The 25,914-nt window shown below is 43.8% G+C and overlaps 1 protein-coding gene and 1 long non-coding RNA gene across 6 annotated transcripts in view; one reads left to right on the top strand and one right to left on the bottom strand.

Moving 5' to 3' along the window:
• Positions 1-25,914, bottom strand: part of Add2 (adducin 2) — a 110,141-nt gene that overhangs the window by 22,514 nt on the left and 61,713 nt on the right. For 4 of the 5 annotated variants that reach the window (XM_069988920.1, XM_069988917.1, XM_069988919.1 and 1 more), the window contains exons 2-9: positions 24,397-24,514; positions 17,709-17,928; positions 16,000-16,138; positions 10,474-10,625; positions 9,968-10,048; positions 7,765-7,914; positions 4,484-4,627; positions 2,210-2,308 (exon numbers count right to left, since the gene is read on the bottom strand). In XM_069988920.1, coding sequence (XP_069845021.1) covers positions 2,210-2,308; positions 4,484-4,627; positions 7,765-7,914; positions 9,968-10,048; positions 10,474-10,625; positions 16,000-16,138; positions 17,709-17,894 — 951 coding nt within the window. In that variant the 5' untranslated portion in view covers positions 17,895-17,928; positions 24,397-24,514. Of the gene's footprint in view, positions 1-2,209; positions 2,309-4,483; positions 4,628-7,764; positions 7,915-9,967; positions 10,049-10,473; positions 10,626-15,999; positions 16,139-17,348; positions 17,551-17,708; positions 17,929-24,396; positions 24,515-25,914 lie in introns of those variants that run through there. The other variant, XM_069988921.1, reaches the window with a different exon arrangement.
• LOC138804611 (uncharacterized) overlaps positions 17,725-25,914 on the top strand; it is a 28,343-nt gene continuing 20,153 nt past the window's right edge. The window contains exon 1 of the long non-coding RNA XR_011365306.1: positions 17,725-17,798. This is a non-coding gene — a long non-coding RNA (uncharacterized lncRNA). The remainder of the gene's footprint in view (positions 17,799-25,914) is intronic.

Below are 25,914 nucleotides of genomic sequence, written 5' to 3' on the forward strand. Positions count from 1 at the left end.
TTCAGCCAGGGTCATTGAGAGAGAAGACTGGGCTCATGATGGAAGCAGAGCTTTAGGGATGGCTGCTCTGCCCAAAAGGACCAGGTGCAATTCCAACAACACTTGCAGATTGAGCTACCTGTGCTCTTCCATGATCCAGCCAACCGGCTCTGGTTTAATCTTCCACATCTTCTAGAATCATTCATCTCTCTAGGAGCCCCTCTAACCCATTGGCTGTTCAAAAGGCATTGGAATGTTTCTAGGGGCTGGCTGCCTACACTGCCTAAAGTACCTTAACAAAGTCATATTAAACATATCCTGAACAGAAAGTGGCAGCAACCAGAAGGTCTGACAAAGTTGGGAGCTGGCATCTCTGCCCTTTGATCATAGATGGTTATTCTGCCTTTCATTAAATTTCCAGTGGCCACTTTTGGGGTCTGGAGCCTAGAGGAGGCCTCAATTACTATAGGGAAGTAAGGGGACACACAATGTCTCTCTCCATTCATGTTTAGGTTCTGGGATATCTCTGCAAATATATGAGGTTTTCCAATGATCTGTTTTACATGGAAGCCTCTTCTCCAGAGGCCCTTAGGGGTGCAGGTATGAAGCAGGTGCTAGTGGCTTATATCAATCCTTGCTACTTGGGAGGCTGAGGACAGGAAGAAGGCCAGCCCAGGAAGAAAGTTTGTGAGACCCCATCTCAGACCATAGCTAGGTGCAGTGGTGTGTGACTGCCATCCTAAGCTATGTGGGAGGCTGATGCTGGGAGGATCACAGCTGTAGGCCAGCCCCAGCAGAGAAGTCTGTAAGAGTTCATCAAAATGGAGAGATGCTAGACTTAGTGGTATGTACTTGTCACCCCAGCAATGATGGGAAGCTAAAATAGGCAAATTACAGTCCAGGCATATGTCTGGGCAGAAAGACTAAATCTCAAAAATAACCCATGAAAAACAGAGCTGGAGGTATGGCTCAGGGATTGAGCACCTGCCTAGCAAGTGTGAGGCCCTGAGTTCAAACCCCGGTAGCTCCAAAAGACAAAGAGTCTGGGCATGAATAGGTCAAGTGCCTTCTCTCATTGCAGGAACTCCAACAGATCCTGCTGCCACTCAGTGGTTGGGAGGGGGGAGCACTCCATCAGACAGAGAGGCATACCTGAGTCCTGTGTCTCCCTTCCCCTGGTCTCCAGTTGACTGCTGATGTTCAGGGAAAGAGGAGGCTCACACCATTTCCTATAACACCTCAGCACCCCTGGCTTCACAACTCTTTTTATATCTCATTCGTGACTCAGAGAGGAAGGCAGGCAGCTCTCCACAGAGCACCGCTCTGTCAAGCCAGCCAGAAGAGGGCAGATGGGGCACCAAAAGGCCCTGCAAAGAACTGACTCATCCTGGAGCAACCAGCCTCCCCTTCTGTCCTAAAATACCACCCACACCACCTCCCCCTGTCTGAGAAGCCTCGTCCTCACAGCAATCTTCTCTACGGTACAAGAAATGGGTTCATGGAGGACAAGTCCTCTCCCTAAGGACACACAGCCAGAGCTGAGGATAATGGAGTACACTCTACCTGCTAACAAGTCTTCTAGGACTGGGTAAGGCCTTCCCCACCACAGAATCACACCCTCAGTGGTCGGGTGTTCCATAGCCTCACAACCACCTTGTTGTCTACAGAATACCATTTGTTTTCCTGTTGCTTCTGCACCAACTGCTCTAGAGGGTTCTATAATCTCTAATGGTCTCCAGCTGCATGATGGGCCCCCTGCATACACCTGGAGGCTGCCCTGGCTGTTCAGGCTTCCATGTCAATACTCCAGCTGGCCTGCTCCCACTTCTCTTCCCGGATTTAACTATGTTCTTGGCCTTTACACACCCCCATCCTCACTCCACTCTCTTACACAAAATATGCAAACAAACAAACTCACTTTTGTGCCTCCACTGGCATAAGTAGGTGGAGCAGGCACACCAGATAATGCAAGAACACGGTAAGGACTTTCATGTGCCCCATGACAACTTCTCTGGACAAGCCCAGGCAGCTTTCTGGGCCCCCAGAGCTGGGTGGTAGTTGTTAAGACAATGGTGATCCAGTTTGCCTCTGCTTAGAACTGACTCTATGGCAAGTGTGAAGATGATATTGAGGCAGAGAAATAGCAGGTCAGGCTCAAAGGCTTTCACCTTGTATCTCAGACTCACAGCCAGTGGAGCTATCACCAGCATTCCCAGAGGACGTGGCTCACCTGTATCTCACATGCAGCCTGCAGGTGGAAGACCTTATAAAACGCCTCCTCCACGGAGTCGCCGAGAGCAACCACACCATGGTTTCTTAGCACCAGGATCTGTGAAGGAGAAAACAGCCAAGTAAACGTCAAGCCTTCAAAACTTTACTGTGGAGAGAGCTTTCATTTTATTTAGATTAATTCAATATCCAAGCCTAGAACCTCTCCCTCAATTCTGTTTATTCTCCCTAGCCAAATACCCCAATAATACCTAAAGCATCAGAGGGTTTTTGGTTTTGTTTTCTCTGTACTGGGGATTGAACCCGGGGCCTCAGAGGTGCTAGGCAAGTGCTCTCACACTTGCAACCTGTCACCAGTCTGTTTTCATTTTTATTCTGTTTCTGCATCAGGGTTTTATTAACTTTGCTTGAGTTGGCCCAGAATTCCTGATCTTCCTGCCTCGGACTCCCAAGTAGCTGGGATTATAAACATTTACTATTATACAGGCAGTTTTAAACTGAGACTATATAGCTTGGTTGATTTCTTTGGGCAATGCATAGGTTTTCAGGCCTTGGAGAACTCAGAACTCTGAAAAACTGGTATGTGTTATTAAAGTGAATCGAACTATTTAATGTCCAATACAAGGGTCCAACCTAAAAACAAAAGAAAAATCCAACAATCTTTTGGCAGAGCTTTGGTGGCTTACACCTATAAATCCTAGCTATTCAGGAGGCTGAGAGCTGACAATCGAGGTTCAAAACCAGCCCAAGTAGGAAAGTCCATGAGACTCTTATCTCCAATAAACGATCACAAAAGCAGAAGTACAACTGCAGCTGAAGTGGTGGAGCACTAGCCTCAAGGAAAACCAAAAGAGGAGCTCAGGGACAGTGCTCAGGCCCTAAATTCAAGTCCCAGTACTGGCACAAACAAAACAAAACAAATCTTTTGTCTCTCTGACTTGGTTGACTTGGGAGCAGTTCTCTGAGAAGTAGCTCTATAGAAAGATGTGATCGCCTCCCTAGGACAGAGGCCTTGTGAGCTTCTAATGTACTTGATTTTACAGGCAAGGAAATAGAAGTTTAAAAAAAATGGAAAGTCTCTCAGCTAATTAGAGGTAGACTCCAAACTAACCAGCAACAGCAGGCATATGAAAAGGTAAGGGGGATCAGAAATCAAGGATCTTCTCCTTGTAGAACCTGGGCTAGGGCTTTGTGGCTCAAAACACCACATCCACACTTGTTAAAAACAGCTAGTTTTCCCTCTCAAATGCCAAAGAAAGAGACAACTCTCATACAAAAAAATAAAAATACTGGCAAACAACAAATACCTATCTCAAATCCTTGTAGTCGTAGATGTAGATACCTCAGCCCAGCACTGCTAATAATATTCTGGATGTCAGAAGAGAAGGGTGATATTTCTTGGCCCAATTAAAAATAGGGAGATGAACTCAGACAGCAAGTGACTTGAACAGTAAGTGATTGCCAAGATGGCAGCAAGCGACCACCATTCCAGGCTCAATTTCAACTGCTGAGCACTCCCAATTTTGTACCGTTATAAGGTAATGCTTTTGCATTAAGCCAGGCAATGATGACTTCCCATTTTTTCTCTCTAGCAAGTTGACAATGAATAAATAAATGTGATAACACTCAAGTTTAAAGAGACTGCAGAGAAATAGCATTCTTTACACTAGACATGGGGGGGAGGGAACAATCTTTGTGGATATATTTGGGCAACATGAATTAAGGGTTCTAAAGTATGTGTCTACAGAAATCTGTTCTAGGGAAATTGCAGTATGCACAAAGATTTAGCTGAAAGGGTTTGCAGCAATTTTTATTTATAGTATAAGATGCAGGCAGCAGGGCCCAACTACCAAAGGATTGTTCAGAGGAGTGGTAGCAGAGCCATTCACAAAGTGAGGTCTAATTTAATCACTTAAAATAGTGACAGAAAGGGTGGGATGTAGCTCAGTGGCAAAGCACTTGCCTAGAAAGCGCAATGTCCTGGGTTCAATCCCCAGTACCAAAAAGAAAAAACAATAGTGACAGGAAATATTTAATGCCATACAAAGTTGTTTACTGTATATTGCTAAGAGAAGAAAGAACTTATTTTACCATCCCAGTTCTGTATGTACATGTGAATAAATTTGTAACATGCATTAAGACTTCAGTAGTGTGATAGGGTATTTATTTCATTTCCTTTTCTTTAAAAAACACTCTAATGCACACAAGTCACATAGGGGGTGTCAGTTCTGGACAAGGCCCTTCTATATCATCTCCCCAGAATTGCTGAGCAAACCTTGCAGGTGGGTCCAAGGCACTTCTGCAGGTTGATGCGATCGGCTTCCTGCTCCATTTCCCCATTGAAGTCATAATAGGCCATGTCCCCCACCAGCAGGGCATTGTGGGAGACAGGCAGGAGGCCACACTTCATGGCTGACACCTGTAGAGAAACAATAGCTGCTAGTGTCTGCAGCTTCAACCCCACAGCACAGCTGCCTTCCCCTCAAAGTAACATAGGCCAGCTCTGCTCTGCAGCTAGTGGGGTGAAGGGAGCAGGCACAGGAGAAAGGCTGTTGCCCTTTCCTCCACTTCCTCCTCTACTGACTGGTGTATGCTTTCATGTTGTGGTCTCCATGGCTTTCCATCACTGCTTTCATAGCAGTTGACAGAACTGATGGAGAGAATGAACTCAGGAGAGCTATTACTGCCACCCGAAGCTTTCTCTTCCTTTGTGATTCTGGGAAGAAACAAGGGTGGTAGAGTCTGTATCAGGTTGTGGTGAAACAGGATCCACATCCCCTGGAATGGGTTTTTGGAGACCCTCTGCCATGGTTTCAGTGCACAATGGCCATGTTGCCTCACTAACAGAAAAGGCCCCATCTCACGGCAATGGGGCAGTGTGAGCACCAGAGACCAGGCTTAAAACCAGTCTATAATCTCTATTCCTACCTCTGACCCTAAAAAGCAATGTGCATGGAGAGGTGTCAAAGGGCCCTGACCCTCCTTCGCTCACTGTGCCCCATGTATCAGCCCGGGGCTCTGCAGAGATGCTAAACACAAATTCATTGTAGCAACTTGGTCTCAATTCTGTGAGGTCCCTGTGCTCGAGACTGCCGTGCTTCCCTAAGGAAGCAGCAGGTTTGTGGCAGGTCTGTTGGATTGTTGTCATGGTCTGGGAGCAGTTGGAAGGTGTGTTGAGGCAATGTCCAGAACTGGCTGTCTACTAACTCTCAAGTGACAATACAAGGTTTTATGCACACATATGAGAAATGGCCAGTGACTATTTGGGGACAACCTTGCCCATTTTATGATTTGTTTGTTAGATTTGGGAGGGGTTAGTTTCTTGAGTTCCCTGTACATAATGGATATTAGGCTCTTGTCTGTTATATTGCTGGTATTTTTTCCCTATTAGTTGGTTTTCTTTCTAGTTTCATTGCTATTTCTTTAGCTGTGCAGAAACTTTTTATTTTAAGATAGTCCCACTTATTGAGTCTCTCTCCAATTTGTTGTGACTCTGGGACTCTGTTCAGGAAGTTCCTGCCTGTGCTTATAAGTTCAACTGTCTCTCCAACTCTGTCCTGCAGTAGATTCAGAGTATCAGGTTTGATGTTAAGGTCTTTAATCCATTTTGATGTTGGTGCATGGTAATAGGCTGGGGTCCACTTTTAGTTTTCTGCATGTGGCCGCCCAGTTTTCCCAGCACCAGTAGTTGAAGAGGCTGTGCTTCTTCCACTGTATGTCTTTGGCTCCTTTGTCAAATATCAACTGACTGTACATATGTGGTTTTATTTCTGGATCTTCTAATCTGTTCCATTGGTCTTCGGGTCTCTTTTTGTGCCAGTACGATGCTGTCTTTGCCTTTATAGTAGAGCTTGACATCCGGTATCATGATCCCTCCTGCATTCTTTCTTTTGTCTAGAATTGCTTTGGCTATTCTAGGTATTTTGTTGTTCCTTATGAATTTTTGGACTGTTTTCTCTATTTCAGTAAAGTACATCATTGGGATTTGAACGGGAATTGATCGAATGTGTATATGAATTTTGGCTATTTTCACTATATTAATTCTGCCTATCCAGGAACATGGGAGGTCTTTCCATTTCCTTGTATCCTCTATGATTCCTTTTTTTAGGCTTTTATAGTTTTCATGAAATAGATCCTTTACATCTTTGGTTAGGTTAACTCCTAGATACTTTTTTTTGAGCTTACTGTGAATGGGGTTGTTTCCTTGATTTCCCTTTCTGCTTGTACATTGTTGGTGTACAGAATGGTGACTGATTTTTGTGGATTAATTTAGTATCCTGCTACTTTGCCAAAGTGGTCTATAAGCTCTAAGAGTTTGGGGATGAAGCTTTTGGGATCATTAAGATATAAAATCATTCATCTGCAAAAAGAGATAGTTTAACTTCTTCCTCCCCTATGTGGATCCCTTTAATGTCTTTTTCTTGCCTTGTTGCTCTGGCTAAGGATTCCAGAACTATATTGAAGAGGAGTGAAGAGAGTGGGCATCCTTGCCTTGTTCCTGTTTTTGGGGGGAATTGGTTGTAGTTTTCCCCCATTAAGTATAATATTGGCTACTGGCCTGTCATATAAGGCTTTTATTGTTTTAAGGAATGTTCCTTCTATTCCTATTTTTTTCCAGAGCTTTTAATATGAATGAGTGCTGTATTTTATCAAAAGCCTTTTCCGCATCAATAGAGATAATCATATGATTCTTGACCTTGGATCTGTTGATGTGATGGATTCCATTTATTGATTTATATATGCTAAACCATCCCTGCCATTTCTGGTATAAAGCCTACTTGGTCATAATGTATTATTTTTATATGTTTCTGGATTCTGTTGGCTAGAATTTTATTGAGGAGCTTTGTATCTGTGTTCATCAGAGATTGGTCTGTAGCTCTCTTTTTTTGTTGGGTCTTTGCCTGGTTTGGGGATGAGTGTGATATTGGCTTCATAGAATGAGTTTGGGATAGCTCCCTCTGTTTCTATTTCTCTGAAGAGCTTGAGGAGTATGGGTATTAGTTCCTCTTTAAAGGTCTTATTGAATTCCTTAGTGAATCCATCTGGTCCTGGGCTTTTCTTTGTTGGAAGACTTCTGATTGCTTCCTCTATCTCATTGCAGGTTATTGGCATCTTTGATTGATTTGTTTCTTCTTAGTTCAGTTTGGGAAATTTGGATTTCTCTAGAAATACATCCATTTCTGCTAGGTTTTCCTTCCTTAGTAAGTATAGAGTCTGGAAATAGTTCTTTATAATTGTTTGGATGTCTTGGATGTAATTTTTCCTGTGGCATCCCTGATCTAAAAAGCTGCTTTAAATAATAAGATTGGCTTGGAGGGGCTCTGTGGCTCAAGTGGTAGAGTGCTAGCCTTGAGCTGAGGAGCTCAGGGACAACGCCTAGGCCCAGAGTTCAGGCCCCACGACTGATCAAAAAACAAAATTGCTGTATGTCAAGTGACTTATGCATCTGACTTATGCCTTCCCTTAGAGAGAATGCAAGGGTACCCTGGATCTGGCAGTCATGTATGGGATGTGATCTGAATGGAGGGCTCATGGATCTGACAGGGCCCCACTCACCGCTGCCGTGGCTGGTGTGTGCAGGTGGATGATACAGCGCACGTCGGGCCTGGCTGCATAGATGGCTGAGTGAAGGCAGAAGCCCGTGGCATCCACTGGGAAGCAGCTGCTGCCCTTTTCCACCACCTCTCCCAGGATGTTCACCTTGATCTAGGAAGGGTGGAAGAAAGGCTTAGAACAAGAAGGCAGAAAAGGAACTTCACTCCTCTCCCAACAAAAATATGAGCCCAACATTTGTTTCAGGAGCAATGGTTGGTCTCAGCCAATCCAGGGACAACGACCAGCCCTGCTCTCAGAGTATATATAGTCTTTAGGGTTCACTGGTGGTTACAGTGCAGTAGAGAAGTTTGATAAAGCAGCCTTTCTTGGATGACTATGCATGGGAAATGACCTGGGGAGCCTGTCAAAATACAGATCTGACTCACAGGAGAGTCTATGTTTGTTTCCCAAGTGGTACCCATGCTGTGGCCCATAGATACTACTGTGAGTAGCAAGGAACTAGAAAGGGAGTCATTTATAGAAATCCCTAAAAGCAGCTAGGAAGAACTGGGGTTTTGCTTGTTTTGTTTTCCTTTTAGGGCATTTGGTTTGTTTTGAGGCTGGCCTCACACTCACGATCCTCCTGCCTTTGCCTCTCAAATTCTGGGATTATATGTATATGCCAGTGTGCTCAGGTATGAGGAATCTTCAATTCCAGCAGCATAGAACACTCAGATGCTTCTCCAGAAGAAGTCTGGTCTAAGCTGAGCCATTTCTTTTTTTTCAACAAGGTTTTTAATCATCTTTAAAGAGAACAAGGGCTGGAAATATAGCTCAGACATAGAGCTCCAGCCTTGCAAGTGCAGTGTCCTGTATTTAAACCTTAGTTTTCTAACCCCCAAATAAAAGGTAAAGAGAACAGTATACTGAACACCCATTTACCACTCATCCAAAACCAGGTCTTAAAAGACAAAGAAAAAAAAATTCACCAGTTGTATCATCTGCCTTGATGTCAAGTGGCCAAAACAAACCACATGCTTATGTGTGCATGCATGTATATGTACACACGCATAAGACAGAACAAGAGGAGAGGGGAGGTGGAAAGAAAGATAATAGTTGGTCATAATGTTTCCTACTTAATATAACCAATTTCACAGAACATTAACATCAGAGGTCACTTTATGACTATCATACAAATGACCACTCCTTAATTGTCTTTAAGCCACAAAAACAACACTGTGCAAGTAGAAAGATGCCAACACTCCCCTCTGCTGGCTTCCAGAGGAATTGCTATTTGCTAGCAAAGACAGCTAAAGCCTCACTCCACAGACCACCATCACGCCACCACCATCCCTCTCTTAGATAGAAACTGGTATAATATCCATATAGCCAATCTTAGATCGTCATGTTATCTTCACAGCACATATTCAGGGCCAGACCCCATGAGAGACCCAGATCACCTAACATAGGCCCACAGGTTATGCTGCTGGCTAATCTATATACTACAGCTGTCTCTGAATAAGCTGGGTTACAGTTTCTAAAAACCACATAACTTTGATCCTAAGAATGAATCACCTGATTTTATAAATCACCCTCATACCCATCCTAGAAAGTCCCACAGACCAGATAGGGACCAAAGGAAGGAGGAAGGATACATCAGGCCCCTGGTGTGAGGGAGGAACATGCTATTGGCAAGAACTAAAGCAGAAGTGAAAATAACATTCTCAAGAAGTCCTCTTAAGAATTTGGCATGAAGTCTACAAAACAGACATGACTTTGAAGTCATGCTCTGCTTCAAGACAGTCCTTTCACTCAGAAATCTTTCCTTATTGATATCACTTTCTGTAAATCTCTACCCACCCTACTTAAGTGGAGTAGTCTGAGAGAGACCCAGAAGCAATCCCTAGCCTGGTGATAGACAAGTTTTGCACTGCTTTGGTTCTTGTTTTAATGGTGGCTCCATATCTAGGACCCCCCTATTGCCAACTTGTATGGTCCAATCTCAGACTTAGCCATCCTATGAGTCTTCCCAGCGAACTCCAGGCCTGTCTCTTTTTCCTTCCTGCTGTGCTTGCTGCCTGCACCTGCTTAGTCTCTGTAACATTCCATGCAGTGTGCATACACATGTTCATGTGTCTTCCCTGCTCCACTAGGAACAGGACAATCGTCGCTAATTTGGAGATAGCCTGTCACTGTAAGAGCAGAGAGGGTGGGCAGTACTCACCAGGCTGGAGGCTGTGACTTCACTGCAGGAAACACCCTTAGGGCTGATTAGGAAGTGGTCCTGCTCCTTGCTGACTCTCAACTAGAAGAAAGACACACCTTCTCAGGGGCAAATAGGGGTAGGGGACATTTCTGAGGACAGTGTGTTTGGATTCTTTCTTCCCCTAAATACACTGTACCCATCTTCTCCCAAAGAACTCCTACCTGCCCCTAAGAGATAAAAGGACCTGGCCTTTTTTTGACTTGAAGAAATGCAGCTCCAAGAGGAATCTCACAATGTTTGAGAACAGCCCCTATATACAATGGCCAGGAGTTCCTCATTCCCGTCCGAAGAAATCCCTACTGCATAAGTTGTTTATTTTTGTGACTATAGTGACTAGAAATCTTGGAAAAGTTCGATGTAGTTTGATGACAGGCCACCAACAGGGCCCTAGCTATGAGTTCTCTCTCTGGATTGTGTGGGGGCCACAAGCAGTGCCCCACTCTACTGCAAGGTGCTCTCCTCACCGTGACATAGGTATCGCTCAGCTGGGCCCAGCCATAGAGGTCCAAGAGCCGGTAGACACTGCTGATCTTGCACCGCATGAGCCTCTCTCCTTTGGCCAGGTTCAGGGAGTCAGCAGTGTGGAGATCGTTGATGGGCGTCATCATGGAGAAGTCTGCAGGGACAGTAGTGGGAACAGTGCAGCGTTCTCATGGTCAGGAGAGTCCATCAGCTCCTCACCCCTTCCTGCCTATTCCTTGCTGTAGGCTTCTCCAAATTTCACTAGCATTACAACTGGCTAAGAACCATCCCTAGGCTGGAAGGTAAACATTCTTTATCTTTAACTCAGGGGGAAAATGGCCACACAATGGATATTTGTGCCTAATATAGTCTTCTGAATATTTGAGCAAACATGAAATTGCTTTTGATTGAAAAACAACATGCAAAATTCAAGGCCATAGACTAAAGCATGTCTGAGATGCCTCATGTCAGGGCAATACACCCAAAGGGCCTTTGTGAACCAAGATATGACACCCCTCCAGGACATGTGTCCATTAAACATTGTTGACAGAGAAAGCAGCAGTCAAAAGGTCTAGTTAGACAAGAACAGCAATACAATTTCAAAATCAATGATTTTTGAATACAAATTGAATAGTCTTGGATCCTTTCCTTCTTCTGTGAATCTTAATGAATTCTTGTATGTCTTGTCTCTTGACAGTTATGGCCAAATGCCATGTTCATGGCACAGATCTAACTGGGTCATTTATTCAAAGTATGTAAGAAGATATAGAGATGAAAATTCTCAATCCAATGAAAACTAATACTAAAAGACCCATGAATGAATGAATAAATGAATGAACAAATGAAAGAAGTGAGTTCTAAGGCAAATGAAGAGAGAACATCTATTTGGCATTTAACTGATGACACCTTAAACTTCCTTTCTCCAAGCCCTTGCTTTTAAGATCCTAGCTACATACTCATCATGAGCTATAATAAATGCTTAGGCTCTGAATATTTCATCAAGATACATAAAGCAAAAATGATCACAAATACAAAATAATGAACAGATATCAAATACAACTTTCATTTGTGACAAAACAAAATGAAAATGGAAGTAGAGATTAAATGCTATGTTGTAGTGATTGCGTATGACTATAAACAATTAGACCACAAAAAACTCAATAAATCTCCAACACAGAAATTGAATATTAGGGCACATTTTCAAATACTTGGAAATTATAAAACATACTCCCTGATAGCCTTTAGAATAAAAATAAAATAGGCTGGGTGGAGAACTCAGTAGCAGAATATGTTCATAGCATGTATGAGACCCTGGGCTTGATTCTAGTACCATCAAAAATAAATATGTAAAAATACAGCCAAAGTATTTACTGCAAACTATGTAGAAAATAGCAACAAAGGAAATAAGATGGATCAAAGTTCATAGGATGAAACCCAAAATCCCCCCCCCAAATCCAGAGCTTTAATGTTTATCGTTAAACTTAAAAAAATCAATTAACTTTGTTTTATTCAATTCTGTAAAAATGGAAAGAACAAAATAATCAAAGAAATGTTACAGAAGAGAATAAATAGAGTTGGAGTGGGGTACCAGTAGCTTAGTCCTGTAATCATAGCCACTAGGGAGGCTGAACTCAGAAGGACTGTGGTTCTAGTCTTACCCAGGCCAAAAAGGTGTGAAATCACATCTCAAAAGAAAAGGCTGGACTTGGTGGTGTGTACTTGCTATCCCCACTGCAGCAAGAAGTCTAAAATGATGAGGGTTGAAGGCCAAGATAGCCCAGGAAAGGAGGCAAACCGTATCTCAAAAATAACCAGGGCTGGAAGTATAACTCAAGTGGTAGAGCACTGCTTGGCAAGCACAGAGCCCTGAGTTCAAACCTAAATACCACCAAGTAAACAATCAACGAAATAAATAAATTGGATGTGGTGGCACACATCTGTAATTCTAACACTTGGAAAGTTGAAGTTAGACGGATCATGAGTTTGAGGCCAATCTGAGCTACAGAGTTACTTGGAGACCAGCCTGGGCTATATAGTGTCTCAAAAGCCAAGTTGGCTCAGTGGTAGAGCGCTTGCCTTGCATGCCTGAGGCCCTGGGTTCAATTCCTCAGCACCACATAAGCAAAAAGAAAAAAGCCGGAAGTGGCGCTGTGGCTCAAGTGGTAGAGCACTAGCCTTGAGCTGAAGGGCTGAGGGACAGTGCTCAGGCCCAGAGTTCAGGCCCCACAACCGGACTAAAAAAAAAAAAATTAAAAAAAAAAAAACAACAAGAATATAAAGACAAAACTGATATATTAGAAATTAGGAGAAATGATAAGAACCATTAAGTAAATCCAAGAACTGGCATACGCAAGATCCATAAATAAACATCAGAATTAGTCAACAAAAATGTGGGAGTGTACAGCAGCAGGGTGGAGATAGGACATCATCTCATTGACTCTGCAAGGTTTAATACAAAGACTAGATGAAGATTGTCCAAGAAGTGAACTGCTACACAATCATTTGCATGCAAATGGACACAAAAATCCTCAGTAAGGGGCTGGGAAGGTGACTCATTGGTAGAGTGCTTGCCTTGCATGCATGAGGCCCTGGGTTTGATTCTTCAGCACCACATAAGCAGAAAAAGCCAGAAGTGGCACTGTGGCTCAAGTGGTAGAGTGCTAGCCTTGAGCTGAAAAGTTGAGGGACAGCGCCCAGGCCCAGAGTTTGGGCCCCATGACCAATCCCCTTCCCCCCCCCCCAAAAAAAAATCCTCAGTAAAATTCTAGCAAATCAAATCCAGAAGAGTATTTTTAGAAAAAATGCATGAAGATCAGGAGTTATTTATTTCTGAAATTTAAAACAGGAGTTCAATAGTCAGAGGTCTCTTACTGTAACTCATCCTGACAACTGTTCAAGGAAAGAAAAATCAATATGTGCCTGCAATGCATTTTATAAAGCTCAACTCCCATTTCTGAGAAAGACTCATTAATGAACCAGAATAAAGAGATATTTCCTCAACATGATAAAGAATAATTATCTCAAATTCAGTGGTAAGAGAATTTCCATTAGAGGCTAAAACAAGACGAGAATGATTATTCTCTAATCTATTATTAAACAGAGGTCTGAAAGTGCTACAGACATAATGTGAGAACTGGAAAAATACACCAAAGGCAAATGTTGAAATTACGAATAGCCATTTACAGATTATGTGATTTTCAATATGCAAAACCCAAAATAATTTATATATCCCCAGAAGAAAATGAAACAGAGAAGTATTCATTGAAAATACATACTAAGCTTTTTTTGATAGATATAAAAGACAAAATTTTGAACATCCTATATGACTGGAAAGATTTAAAATTCATTCATAATAAATTTCTTTAACCACTTCCTATGTGCCAGTCACTACTCTCAGCTATAATATTCTAGAGCCAAATATACTACAGCCTCCCTAGGAAGCTTATCTTCTAATATAAATTTATAAGTTCTCCACAAAGTCAATCTATTCACCCAATACAATGCCAACCAAAATCTCAAAGAGAGCCAGGTGTGCTGGTGGCTCACATCTGTAATTCCAGCTATACAAGAGGCTAATATCTGAGGACTGAAGTTCAAAAAACAGCCTGGGTAAGAAAGTTTTATCTTCAATTAGCCAGTAAAGATTCAAAAGTAGAGTTTGCTCAAGCAGTAGAGAGCCACCCTTGAACTAAAAAAGCTAAGGGACAGTATGTAGGCCCTGAGGTCAAGCCCCGGTATTGGCAAATGCATGTGCGTTCGTGCACACCCACCCACGCACACATAATCCCAAAGGGGATATGTTAAAGTAGGTGGGGTTGGAGTTTGAAAAAAAATTCTATAAAACAAATATAATTCTAAAATATTTTCAAGAATAAACTTTAACAAACAGTTAAGAAAACTCTTTCCACCGGGTGATAAAATCTGAGGAAGGTACTTTTCAGCATGAGACTCAAAGCAGCACACACAAAGGAAAACAACAATATTATTCAAGTGCACAAAAATTAAAGAGTTCTGAAAACAACAATAACAACAAAAACATCTCACTATGAACAGTTAACAGGCAAAGCAGAAACTAGACTAATAATTATAATACATTTGACATATAATAGGGAAATAGCATTCATTTATAAAGATTTGAAAAGTCTATGAGAAAGATAGATCAATAAGAAAATTGACAAAGACTATAAACAGGCAACTTATTACAAAAAGAATATCATGCCCAATATGTCTCTAAAAATGTAAAAGAAATCCAACTGCATTAGTAATAAAATAAATGCACCTTAAGCCAAAATAAAGTATAAAGTGTCATCTGTCCGATCAGGTGGCTAAAGCAAACGGTGGTTGTACTAAGATAGAACAAAGGAAGAGGACCTCCATGGTATAACTGTTGGAAATGTAACTTGGTTTCCTTTTCTCTAGGATGAAGAAAAGATATAATTTGCCAGCAGGCATGAATCTTTGAACATCTTTGATCTAGACATTCTACTTCTTGCGATTTATCTTTAAGGGAATAGTTGCAGATGCTTTCCTCACTGTTGTTCTTAATAGCAAAAAGGAAGTCCAATAATGGGAAATTGATTAAATGACATGCATCCACCAAAACCTACATTGTAGAACAACATTAAAAAAATGGTTGGATGATATTGAAATTATATGTATAATGTGATTTTTATATGTTTGTTTTTATATTTATTTATTTTATATACATGTTTATATTTCTATTTACATGTTTTTATATTTTTGTATAACCTATCTATGTTAAAGAGAAAAAGTTGACAGAATATATACCAAATGATTAATAATAATTATTTCCGGTGTTTGGGTACACAAGGTAGTGATTTTTGTTTGCCTTTCTAGACTACTTCCTTGGGGCTGGGAAGGTGGCTCAGTGGTAGAGCACTTGCCTTGCATGCTTGAGGCCCTGGGTTCGATTCCTCAGCACCACATAAGTAAAAAGCCGGAAGTGGCGCTGTGGCTCAAGTGGTAGAGCGCTAGCCTTGAGCTGAAGAGCTGAGGGACAGCGCCTAGGCCCCACGACCGGACCCAAAAAAAAAAAAAGAAATCTAGCCTATTTCCTAATTTTCAGCCATCATCCTATATGAATCATATTGAAGTGGAACTTTTTTTAATATTTGTTTTTAAAGGCTGTGGGCAGAGCATCATAGCCTAGAAGCCGCAGTTATGCACAGCCCTGAATGCTCTTTGCATTCATTGATGGTAACAGGTTCAGGTGCCTAGTGGGATATGGAGATAGCTTTCCATGGCCTCTTCTCATCTCCTGAAGTCACCTCTATCCTCCCATTTCTGGCATCACTGATAATTCTCCTACGGGTCTTTAATTCTCAGTAACATCAGAAGCAGAGCCGGGCACCTCCCTGGCTTCTGCTCAGCTCCCCCAGGCCTGCTAATGCAACTGTAGGCTTACACCGTTGCCTGGCAACCATGCTGCTTCATGCTGCTGCTCTGGTTCCCTTTCCCACTCCATCCCTCCTCCTCTGGTCCTGGCAGCTCCCTAGGCACCCACTTACTCATGGAAGATGTTGGGAAGACTGTGTGGGAGGTGCTGGCCATGAAGTCTGCAATCTGCCGCAGGGCCCAGATGTTGGAGGAGTTGTTGCCCTTCTTCATTTGCTCCTGGATGAGGCCTTCCAGTTCCTCCCTGAAAGACTGAAGAAAGCCCCAAGAGACTAGTCCACCCAAAGCCTCTCTCAGAGGAAACTGGAGGTCACTTAACTATAGTTGCTAAATAATGAGCTTTTCTACTCCTGGGCCACCTAGGACAGGGCCCTGCTTGGGAACACCTAGGCCTCAGGGGCAAGTCCACTAAGGTTTCAGGGGCTCCTCCGGATGGCTGTGTGGGAGCACCAAGGACATGCTAGGAATGACTCCCTTTTCCTTGTGGGATGGAATCCAGATTCCAGGTCCTTCCTGCATCTGTATTATGGCCAAGACTCATGTCCATCAGACAAGGCAGAACTTCACTATAGAAATTAAGAAAAAAAAATTAAAAGTAAGCAGAACTGAATTTGAAAAAGTGCCACCTTTCCTTTCCATGCTAGCACACTTATGGCTCTTCTGAGCCTGTTTTCTCATGTGCTTAATGAAAGACTAAGAAGGATCGGATGACCTTGAGGTCACTTCTACTTTTGAAATCCTACTCTTCACCCCACCTCACTTTTCACCCCACCAGGCAGTAAAATTGGCATCTTGGCCACCAGGTGGCAGCAGGAAACACTTGGGAGGAAAGAAGCTGTTTAGAGTTGGAGATCCTATAAAGGACAAAAAGAACCCTTCCCCAGTCCCCACCCACCAGAGGCCCTGAAACCTGGCTGGTGCTAATGCAGCCAAGATCCTTGACACTCTTGGGATCTTCTCAGGGACTCCTCACCCCCAATGCCTTTAGCACCTGGCAGTTTTCTCCAGGCTTCCTACACAATGCCATCCAGACCCCATGTCTATTCTCTACCAGGTTTGCACAGGTATTCCTTCCACAAGCTATCCTGAACCTGTTCTGCTGGGGCAGAGCTAGGCCTAGCCTCCAGAGCCAATTCTGACAAGTAGGCGGGGGATGCCAGCTTTGTCTCTGGGCTTCCCAAGCCTAAAGATCACTTCCCCCCATTCCGCAACCCCCACAGCCCCTTGTCTCCCTCCACTGGTCTTCCTGCCCATCCGAGGGTGGCAGCATCCTCTGCCAATGCAGTACAGCAGGCCACACTGCCCTCTTCCAGGCCTCTAGGATGCGTTCTGAAGCCATGCCAGGCAGGCACCACCTGATCTCAAGTCTGGAGAACCCCAAATCTCGAGTTAACCTTCCTGCCTGGGTCCCTGTCCCACGGCCCCTGTGCCCTCTCCTTCTCACCCCTACATGGAGTCTTACTTTGTGGTGGTCAGTAAAGGGAACCCCCTGCTGGCTCCAGTTTACATGGATTCGCTTGTTCCTTGTTACAGGAGAGAAGACTGGAAACAGGCTCTGAAGGATACCAGAAACAGGAGCCGGTGTCCTGTTTTCCCACTTTCACAGCAAAACTGTTGATGGCTCTGGCCATCCACCAGGGACCAGGGAGGAATCAAACACCCATGTAGCCAGGTATTCTTGCTCAGCAGGCCTAAAATGCTACCAACCCTGAGCAAGGGAAGAGGAGTTACTGGTCTTTCAGGTTCCCTAGAGAGTCAGCCGGCCCCTCTCCCCGCCTCCTTCCCGCCGCCTCCCTCCCTGCCCTCTCCACCGCCCACTCACTGGACTCTGCAGGATCATGGTGACACGCTTCTTCTGCTCCATCAGGTTGAAGTCCTGCCGGAGGTCGGCCGCGCGGTTGCGAAGGCGCAGGTACTCAGGGTCGTCCTCAGAGAAGCGGTCAAAGTAGTGCTGCCCCTGGGTGGGAGGTGGCGGAGAAGTGGCCTCGGGGACTGTCTCTTCACTCATTTTCCTGCTGGGGATGCGATCTGATCACCAAAGCCTACAGCAAAAGGACAGGGCAAAGTGCTTGATGGGTGCTCCCGGTTGGGCCACAGGCTTGGGGTCCAGCAGTATTCACAGTGGGCTGTGCCACTTCCCAGGAGGTATGAGCAAACCATGGTTAGAGCGCAGACACCCAGTGGGCAGGCAGGCTGGTCGGCAGGGGACAAGAAGGAAATCATCAGGTGCAGTAAAACTAAGGGCCACACTGGGGGTGAAGTAGGGCTCCTCAGTGGAAACATGGTGTGTAAAACTTTTTGAGCATTTTTGTGATGCCATACCTACCTAACCTGGGGTGGCTATTCACTGGGATTCATTTAAAATGGGGCTGGGGTGTGGCTCAGTGGTAGAGCATTTGTCTAGCATGCAGGAGGCCCTTGCTTCATATCTGGCATTACTGGTTAGCTAGATAGAGATAGAACCCTTCTTTTAAAAAGTGTCCTCAAAAAATGAAAGAAAACCTAACAGCTACTAAGGACCACTGCTACTAAATGTGGGAAACACTGCTTAGCATTTTCCTTTAGAACTTTGGTATTCCAAATGAAAAATCCAATTCTTCTTCCAAGTTAATAAAGAAGTATGGGCCGGGCACTGGTGGCTCACGCCTATAATCCTAGCTACTCAGGAGGCTGAGATCTGAGGATCGTGGTTCAAAGCCAGCCTGGGCGGGAAAGTCTATGAAACTCTTCTCTCCAATAAACCACCAGAAAACTGGAAGTGGTGCTGTGGCTCAAGTGCTAGAGTACTTGCCTTGAGCTGAAGAGCTGAGGGACAGCACCCAGGCCCAGAGTTCAAGCCCTATGACTGACAAAAAAAAAAAAAAAAAATATATATATATATATATGGAATTTTTATTAAAGGAAAATGTATTCTCCTCTAGACAAAAAAATAACACGATTTGAGGAGAGTCATGTTTTCATGTTCTTTTTGTTGTTGGTGGTGGTTGTGGGGCTTGAATTCTGGGCCTGGGCGCTTTCCTTGTGCTCTTCAGCTCAAGGCAAGCGCTCTACCGCTTGAGCCACAGCACCACTTCCGGTTTTCTAGTGATATATTGGAGATTAGGGTCTCATGGAGTTTCCTGCCCGGGCTAGCTTTGAACCGTGATCCTCAGACCTCAACCTCCTGAGTAGTTAGCATTACAGGCATGAGCCACCGGCGCCTGGCATGTTGTCATGTTCTTGAGTTCCATACATTGAGCCTGACCCCCTGCAGTGAGGACCAGGGAAGTCTTGAGAGTCAAACTGGAGAAAAGCTTGATATATTTCTACTAAAGTTTGCTTTAAAAAAAATGTACAAGAGTAAAAAGGGAGAGAATATCTTCTGTTGCCCTTCTGAGAAATGAGACTGCAGTTTTAGCCATCACTTCCCAGCCACAGGACTTGGGATAAGCCCGTCTCCCTTCAAGTGTCATCTCTGCTTACCATTCTTCTAGCCCTTAAGTGTGTGCCATGCCCCTCCACCACCCAGTGCCACAGAGAAAAGAGCAAAAGGCAGCATATACTTTGGCAACAATAATGAGGTTCTGAATGATCTGTGGAGATACAAATAGCATTAAATGGAATTAGAACTCTGGGTCTCATCTGTAACCTGCCTATCTCTTGCTTTTCTTCTTTCAAAAACATTCTTGGGCTCACATTCTGTGAGAAGACTATGTGTGTTGTTGTACTCTGGGAATACATTCCTCCCAGTTCTGATGTGCACTTGACCTTCAGCTGACTCCTATCTCCTGCAGTCCTGTATGACCCAGCCTCAACCCTTATTTCAGCCAGCAGCTCATACAAAGGAGGCCCTGCTGGTGGCCAGAAGGACTTCTTGTTGTTGAATATGAGCTGCCTGTGACTTCTTCTTCCATTTCTGTCAGGAGCCCACTCTCCACTCTTATAGTATCTTTCAGTGGGGTGGGTAGAGGATGGTGCTATGGAAAATCCAAAGAGGACAAATGAGTTTCTAATTGGGTTAGAATAGAAAACCAGAGAACTTGCCGTTGTTACTGCTGTTTCCATGTTTCCTGCTAGGGAAAAATGACTATCAAGTTCAAGGGAAGGCATGTTGTCAGAGTCCGTCAAGGGTTGGTTGACAGCCTGAACCATTTTCCAGAGCAGTAGATCTCAACATTGGCTGCATACTGGAATTACCAGCAGACTTTAAAAACTAAGAATACCAGAGATTCTGATATAAGTCATCTGGTGTGTCCCGGACATTAGAATAAGGGGTTATGGGGTACTGGGATTTAAACAAAGGGTCTTGTAATTGCTAGGCAAGTACTCTATCATTTGAGCCATACTCACATCTTTTTTGCATTCTCCCTCCTTTTTTGTCCTGGTAGTGGGGCTTAAAATCAGCCTTGCATTCTTACTTAGCTTTTTTGCTCTACACTTGAGACATACCTCCACTTCTGAGTAATTGGAGATAAGAGTCTTTTCAGATTTTTTTTCCTCTGGGCTGACTGCAAACCCAGGACCCTTGGCTCTCAGCCTCCTTGAATAGCTAGGATTACAAACATGAGCCACTAGCACCCTTCTTTTTTTTTTCTTCTTACTTTTTGCCTGAACCAGCTATCTTCCTATTTATACTTCCTGCATAGGTGGGAAGTACAGCTCTTTATTTGTTGAGATAGAGTCTCACAAACTTTTTTTTTGTCTGAGCTGGCCTGGAATAATAATTTTTATCTCAGCCTCTTGAGTAGTTAATATTGCAGGCATGAGCTGCCCCTGCTGACTTGGCATCTGGATTTTTATAAGCTTCCTGGGTGATTCCAGTGAGCAGTCAGTGTTGAAATATTATGGGCTACATGGTTGTAACGTAAAATAATGAAATGCCTACTCTAGGTGCTGGCCATTTCTAGCAAGCCTGACAAAGATGGCCCAAAGTCTCATGTCTCCAAAGTACACTGTATGACACTTGTCCCAGACCTGCCCAGAGTCGAACTGCCACCAAACATGGTATACTTGGTCTGAGACGGCAGCCATGTTCCATATACCACACTGGCCTACTTCTTCAAGGCCACCAAACTGTGACCTCTGATCTTAGTTCTTTAACCTGTCATTTTCTGAAAAACCTTACCAGATTGTTCCTAAAACAACAACCCTCCCTTACCAGTTGTGTTGATATTTGGTAATAAGAGTTGGGAAGGACAGACTAGGATAAAGAAAAGAACTGCTGGGAGCAGTTCTCTGTACAAAGATATTGAAATGGATTTGGCAGGTTGGTAGGGCAATTTCAGGTTGTAGTTAGTAACATTTACATCCAGGCCTTTCATCTAAAAATGGAGAGAGGGTGATTGAGTTGTCGGGAATATTTCTTTGTTCAGGGGTAGATTTGCTCTGGCCCAGAAATCAAATGGCCGCAATCTTGCCACTTTCATCACTCCACAGCTGCATGGGCATGGAGAGGTCATTTCCCCTCTCTGGTCTTACCTTATCCTTCTAAAGGAGGGAGTGAACAGAATGACCTCTGGGACTCCCTTCCAGCTCTGACACTATAGGGTCTGTCGGAATTGGAGACAGATATATCTGTTCAGAAAAGGCAAAAGTTTGGAAGATCTAGGGATCCAGACTGAGAGACCTCCTTGCTTCCTTCATGGCCTGTCCCTCAAGCCTGATGCCCAGATAAACATGTGTAAAGACCACACATGTGCAAATGACAGTGGCCCTGTGGGAGCAGGTTGATCCTACGTATGTAGGGTTAGTTAAAATAACTTCACCTCCATTGTGCTCCTATCCAACCTCATCCCTGGACCTTGGGGGCAAGAAGGGACTACAAGGTCGAATCCAATGGTATTGCATTGGAGCTGTGCCTTCATGTGATCACCACCACGCTCTTCTGGGCAGACAGCACTGCAGACACAAATTCTTCTTCGGATATTGCCCTCATTCAACCCTACCAATGCTTGGCTTAGTGACTCACTGAGGCAAATGATTGTCTTTGGCACTTTCAAAGACCTGAATTTTGGGTGTTATTTTTTGAAACAGCAACAAGCAATTCCCAGTGGGCACTTCTGATGTGAGCATTAGATGTAAGCTCCCTCTGTTCCCTAGGACTTCAGGCCACCAACTCCAGAACAACCCAGACTCTTAGGTTCTCTAATATTGGGCTTGTCTGGGCTAGCATAGTCTCATTTCTGGCCTCAATCCTATCCATCCAGGCAAGATGTTGGGTTCTCTCTTCTTCTTTGTGGAGTGGTTGCACTGCTCAAGAACAGGTTTGGGAAGGCTGGAAAGCAACTCACCCCTCCAAAGAAACAAGATGTTCAAGGCCACACTACCATGTCCATAGACACCTTCCCTTCTTAAAGCTCAGCCCATAGGGCTGTTCCACAGGCACTCCATGGGAGGAGCCCATGTGTAGATGCCCTGATTCCATCACCATGACAACAGGACTTGGTTAGATCCTGTAACTTTATGAACCAAAAAAATCTTTTTGTTGCTTCTCCTTTCCCTTCCTGAAATAAATGGGTTCAAATATCAGTTGTGCCACTATTAGATGGGTGATCTTGGACCAACTAATATAACTGCTTTGTACCATTTTCTCCATATATAAAACAGAGATTGTATTCATTTGCCTCAAAAGGAGGCTGTAAGGAGGATCAGACTTTATGAACCTTAAGTACTTAAGTACAGGGCCTGTGATACATAAAAGGTGCTATTAACCCTTTGCTCTTATTAGGTGTCATTTAGGAGCTACAATCATCTTAGCATTAAGAATTTGAGTAATGAGAGGCTTGTGAATGAGCTGTAAACAGGTACACACTAAATAACAGAAACTACTGGCTTTAGACTCATCCTGTCTTCAGCTATATTAACAAAAAGAGGAACCTCCAGAAAAAGATTGATGAGAATGCCTAGTTTTCTGATCAGGTAATGGGAACACAACAGCCTGGTCCAAAAGAGACCAATGATTGTTAGGCCAGGTGTGGTAAAAGAAAGAAAATACCTGACCTTTGTTTTCAGTTCCTGTCATAGAACTTCAAAAATCCTTAGAGTTTTTTTCTTCTAATGTACACAAGACAGTAGAAATATCTTTTATTGTTCATACTGAGCGCCTTTCAAGGAGACCTGAGTTTCCTACAGTGATTCATGTGGCTGCTGGCCAAGCACATGACTAGAAAGTTGGAACTTCAGCTCCACCCCACACACACTTCACAAATTGAGTTCAACCAGAGAGAAAATGATTTAATCAACCATGTCTCTCTATTAAAGCCTCCTGATTTAAAAAAGTAAAAGCCTACGCACTGAGCTTTGAGAAGCGTCTTGATCGTTACAGCCATTGAGAGAGTGCCAGGCAGTGGTGGCTCAAGCCTGTAATCTTAGCTACTCAGGATGCTGAGAGCTGAGGATAGCAATTTGAAGCCAGCCCAGGTAGGAAAGTCTCTGTGAGACTCTTATCTCCAATTAGCCACTTAAAAACTGGAAGTGGCACTGTGGTTCAAGTGGTAGAACACTAGCCTTAAGCACAAAGAAGCTCATGGACAGCACCTAGGGCAAGCCCCACAACTGACAAAAAAAAAAAAAAGATTATAAAGCTCTGTATGTCCCTATCCCTGCCCAGACCCTGTCCCGTGTCTTCATTTGGCTCTCTCTGACTTTGATCTTCTACAATAAAACTATTTAAGTACAGTACTTTTTATGAGTCATTCTAATGAACTTCTGAACCTAAAGAAGGACTATAGGGGCCTTCCCCAACTACTCTGCAAACCTATAGACAGAAGTGCAGGTGGCCTAAGGATCTAAATTGTGACTGATGTCTGAAGTACCAACAGTTTTGTTGGCAACCTTAACTTTATCTTTTGGTAGCTACTTTGTGGGTCCTTTAACTTGGGCATACAATTCTTCTATTGAATTGAACTATAGAACAACCAGTGGGTGACAGAGAATTAGTGACATCACACCAGGCAACTTCTATTCATGATTTATTTCCATACTCTGAAGCACTCTATGAGAAAGATAATATTGTCCCAGCTTCAGGTAAAGAAACCAATTTAAAGAGGTTAACTAACTTGTCCAAGATTGCACAGGCAACAGTGAATTCATCCAAGATGGTGTCTGACTCCTTGTCCTCACTTCACTCCAGCATACCATCTCTGAACACCTGCTAGGCCATCTAGTGGAAGAGTGATTAGGCTGATACCCTGAAGTCTAGAGAACTGGAACTAGAAAGCCAGGTGATGGCTGCAGGCAGGCAGACTACTGCCAGTGATGGAGAATTTCCTACCCACAGGAACAGCTCAGGAATGGGAGGACAGCTGCTTGTAAGGTAGTAAGCTTTCTCCTGCAGGCAGTACCCACCAGAGGCCCATGCTCTTGCTGGGGATGGAACAGAGCTAAGTGGTAGGGCCTAGTGACTTCCCTGGCTCTCATGTCAGCAGGATAGCGGGAGTGTGGAGCAATGACCTGAGTCTCTGAAAGCTCACCCTCACTCAATGGACCCAATTCCATAGTATGTATCACTTCCAAAAGCCATGACTACTTACCAGGTGGCTGGCCCAGACCCGTCCAAGATTCTGTCCCCTCAGTGCTGCGTCTACACACCCTGCTCCTCGCTCAGGACTGACAGCCACATCTACACAACATCACACGTTCAGGTAGAAACTGGAAAATACAAACAGCAAACATCAGGAATTTTTTAATCTTGGCTTTTCATCTAATTTCTTTTATGGATTGCTAGGAGATGCTTAAAAATGAACTGCAAATGAATTTTTATTTTAACGATAAATGATGTCCATTAAAAAAAGGTAAAGTCACCCTTGTTATCTTTCTAGTTTGGACCAATATTCCTTTTCCATCCCTTTGCTGAATGCTGGCTGCAGAGGCCTAAGATATAAGATGGTGCTCTGTACGGTGGAGGGATCTGAATGAGGAAGTCCTGCAAGAGACCAAGGGAGGAAGGCTAGGGTTGACAAGTTGCTGGGCCAAGAGGTGAGACTCCTTCCTGATAGTTGGGTTCCTGAATTGGTCTGGAACCTCAATTGCATAAATAAAAGAGCCTCTAGGAAAAGTTACATTCCTTTCCTTTCTACATGAGATACCTATAGTGTGTGTTGGGGATCTGAATGCTAGGGTAAAGGGATGGCTAATTGTACCAAAGCATAGGTACCTGTCTGGGAGAGTCTTGAGTAAGGGTTCTTCCCAGTACTACCACCCATCAGCCCTACCAACCCAGAAACACGTCACTAACCACCACTAAACTAACAGAGCTGTCAGTGACTCTGAGATTTATCCCATGAGGTAGAAAGCACCTAAAATATATCATTTCCCAGAAATGGGAAAGCCTAAGATTTAACATAGGTCATGAATTGATGGATTCAAAACAATTCCACCTATAGTTCAAGCAGAAGAAAGCCCTCCCCATTAACACCTAGTTCATAGATCATAAAATACTCCTAAAGGAAGATGTTAACATCTTACAAACATAGGGATGTTGCTATTTTCAAGTTTACTGGGAACCAAGTTCTTCAAAAGATTAATCAGGAAAAATTTTCTTTTTCAAGGGATAACTTTTGTTTTCACTGGAGGGCCCTATGGTTCAGCCTCACAGATGCTGGGGTACCTCACTTCGGGCTTGCAGCACCCCTAACGATCCCCCAAATGTGCCCCTGCCTATAGCTCTGGCTCAGCTCTGCTCCATCCCTGACCTGACGCTATTCCTAGTAGAGTCATGGGGGAGCTTGTCTCACTAACAAGGAGTAAGGAGAATGGAATTGGTGGGTACAAGGTGCCTGTCCAGGTCCTGCAGCTGTGTACAGATTCAGCCTCCTCAGCCCAGATATTCAGTGCATTAGTAATTACTTCTAAGAACTAGGCTCAGCATGCAGCATATCTAGTACTACATGTCCAGCCAGTGGTTTAAATTTTGGCTAGAATAGCTATCCCTTGATGCTATATCTGTCTAGTACTCACCAGCATGGGAGTCCTCCCTTCCAAGTGGGGTTGCTTATATCCCCATAAACACACTACTCTCCCTGAAGACCAGTCCTGCAGCCAGGTGAGTT

Source organism: Dipodomys merriami, unplaced genomic scaffold (assembly GCF_024711535.1).
Source record: "Dipodomys merriami isolate MVZ:Mamm:240054 unplaced genomic scaffold, mDipMer1.0.p SCAF_37, whole genome shotgun sequence".
Lineage (NCBI taxonomy): Eukaryota > Metazoa > Chordata > Mammalia > Rodentia > Heteromyidae > Dipodomys > Dipodomys merriami.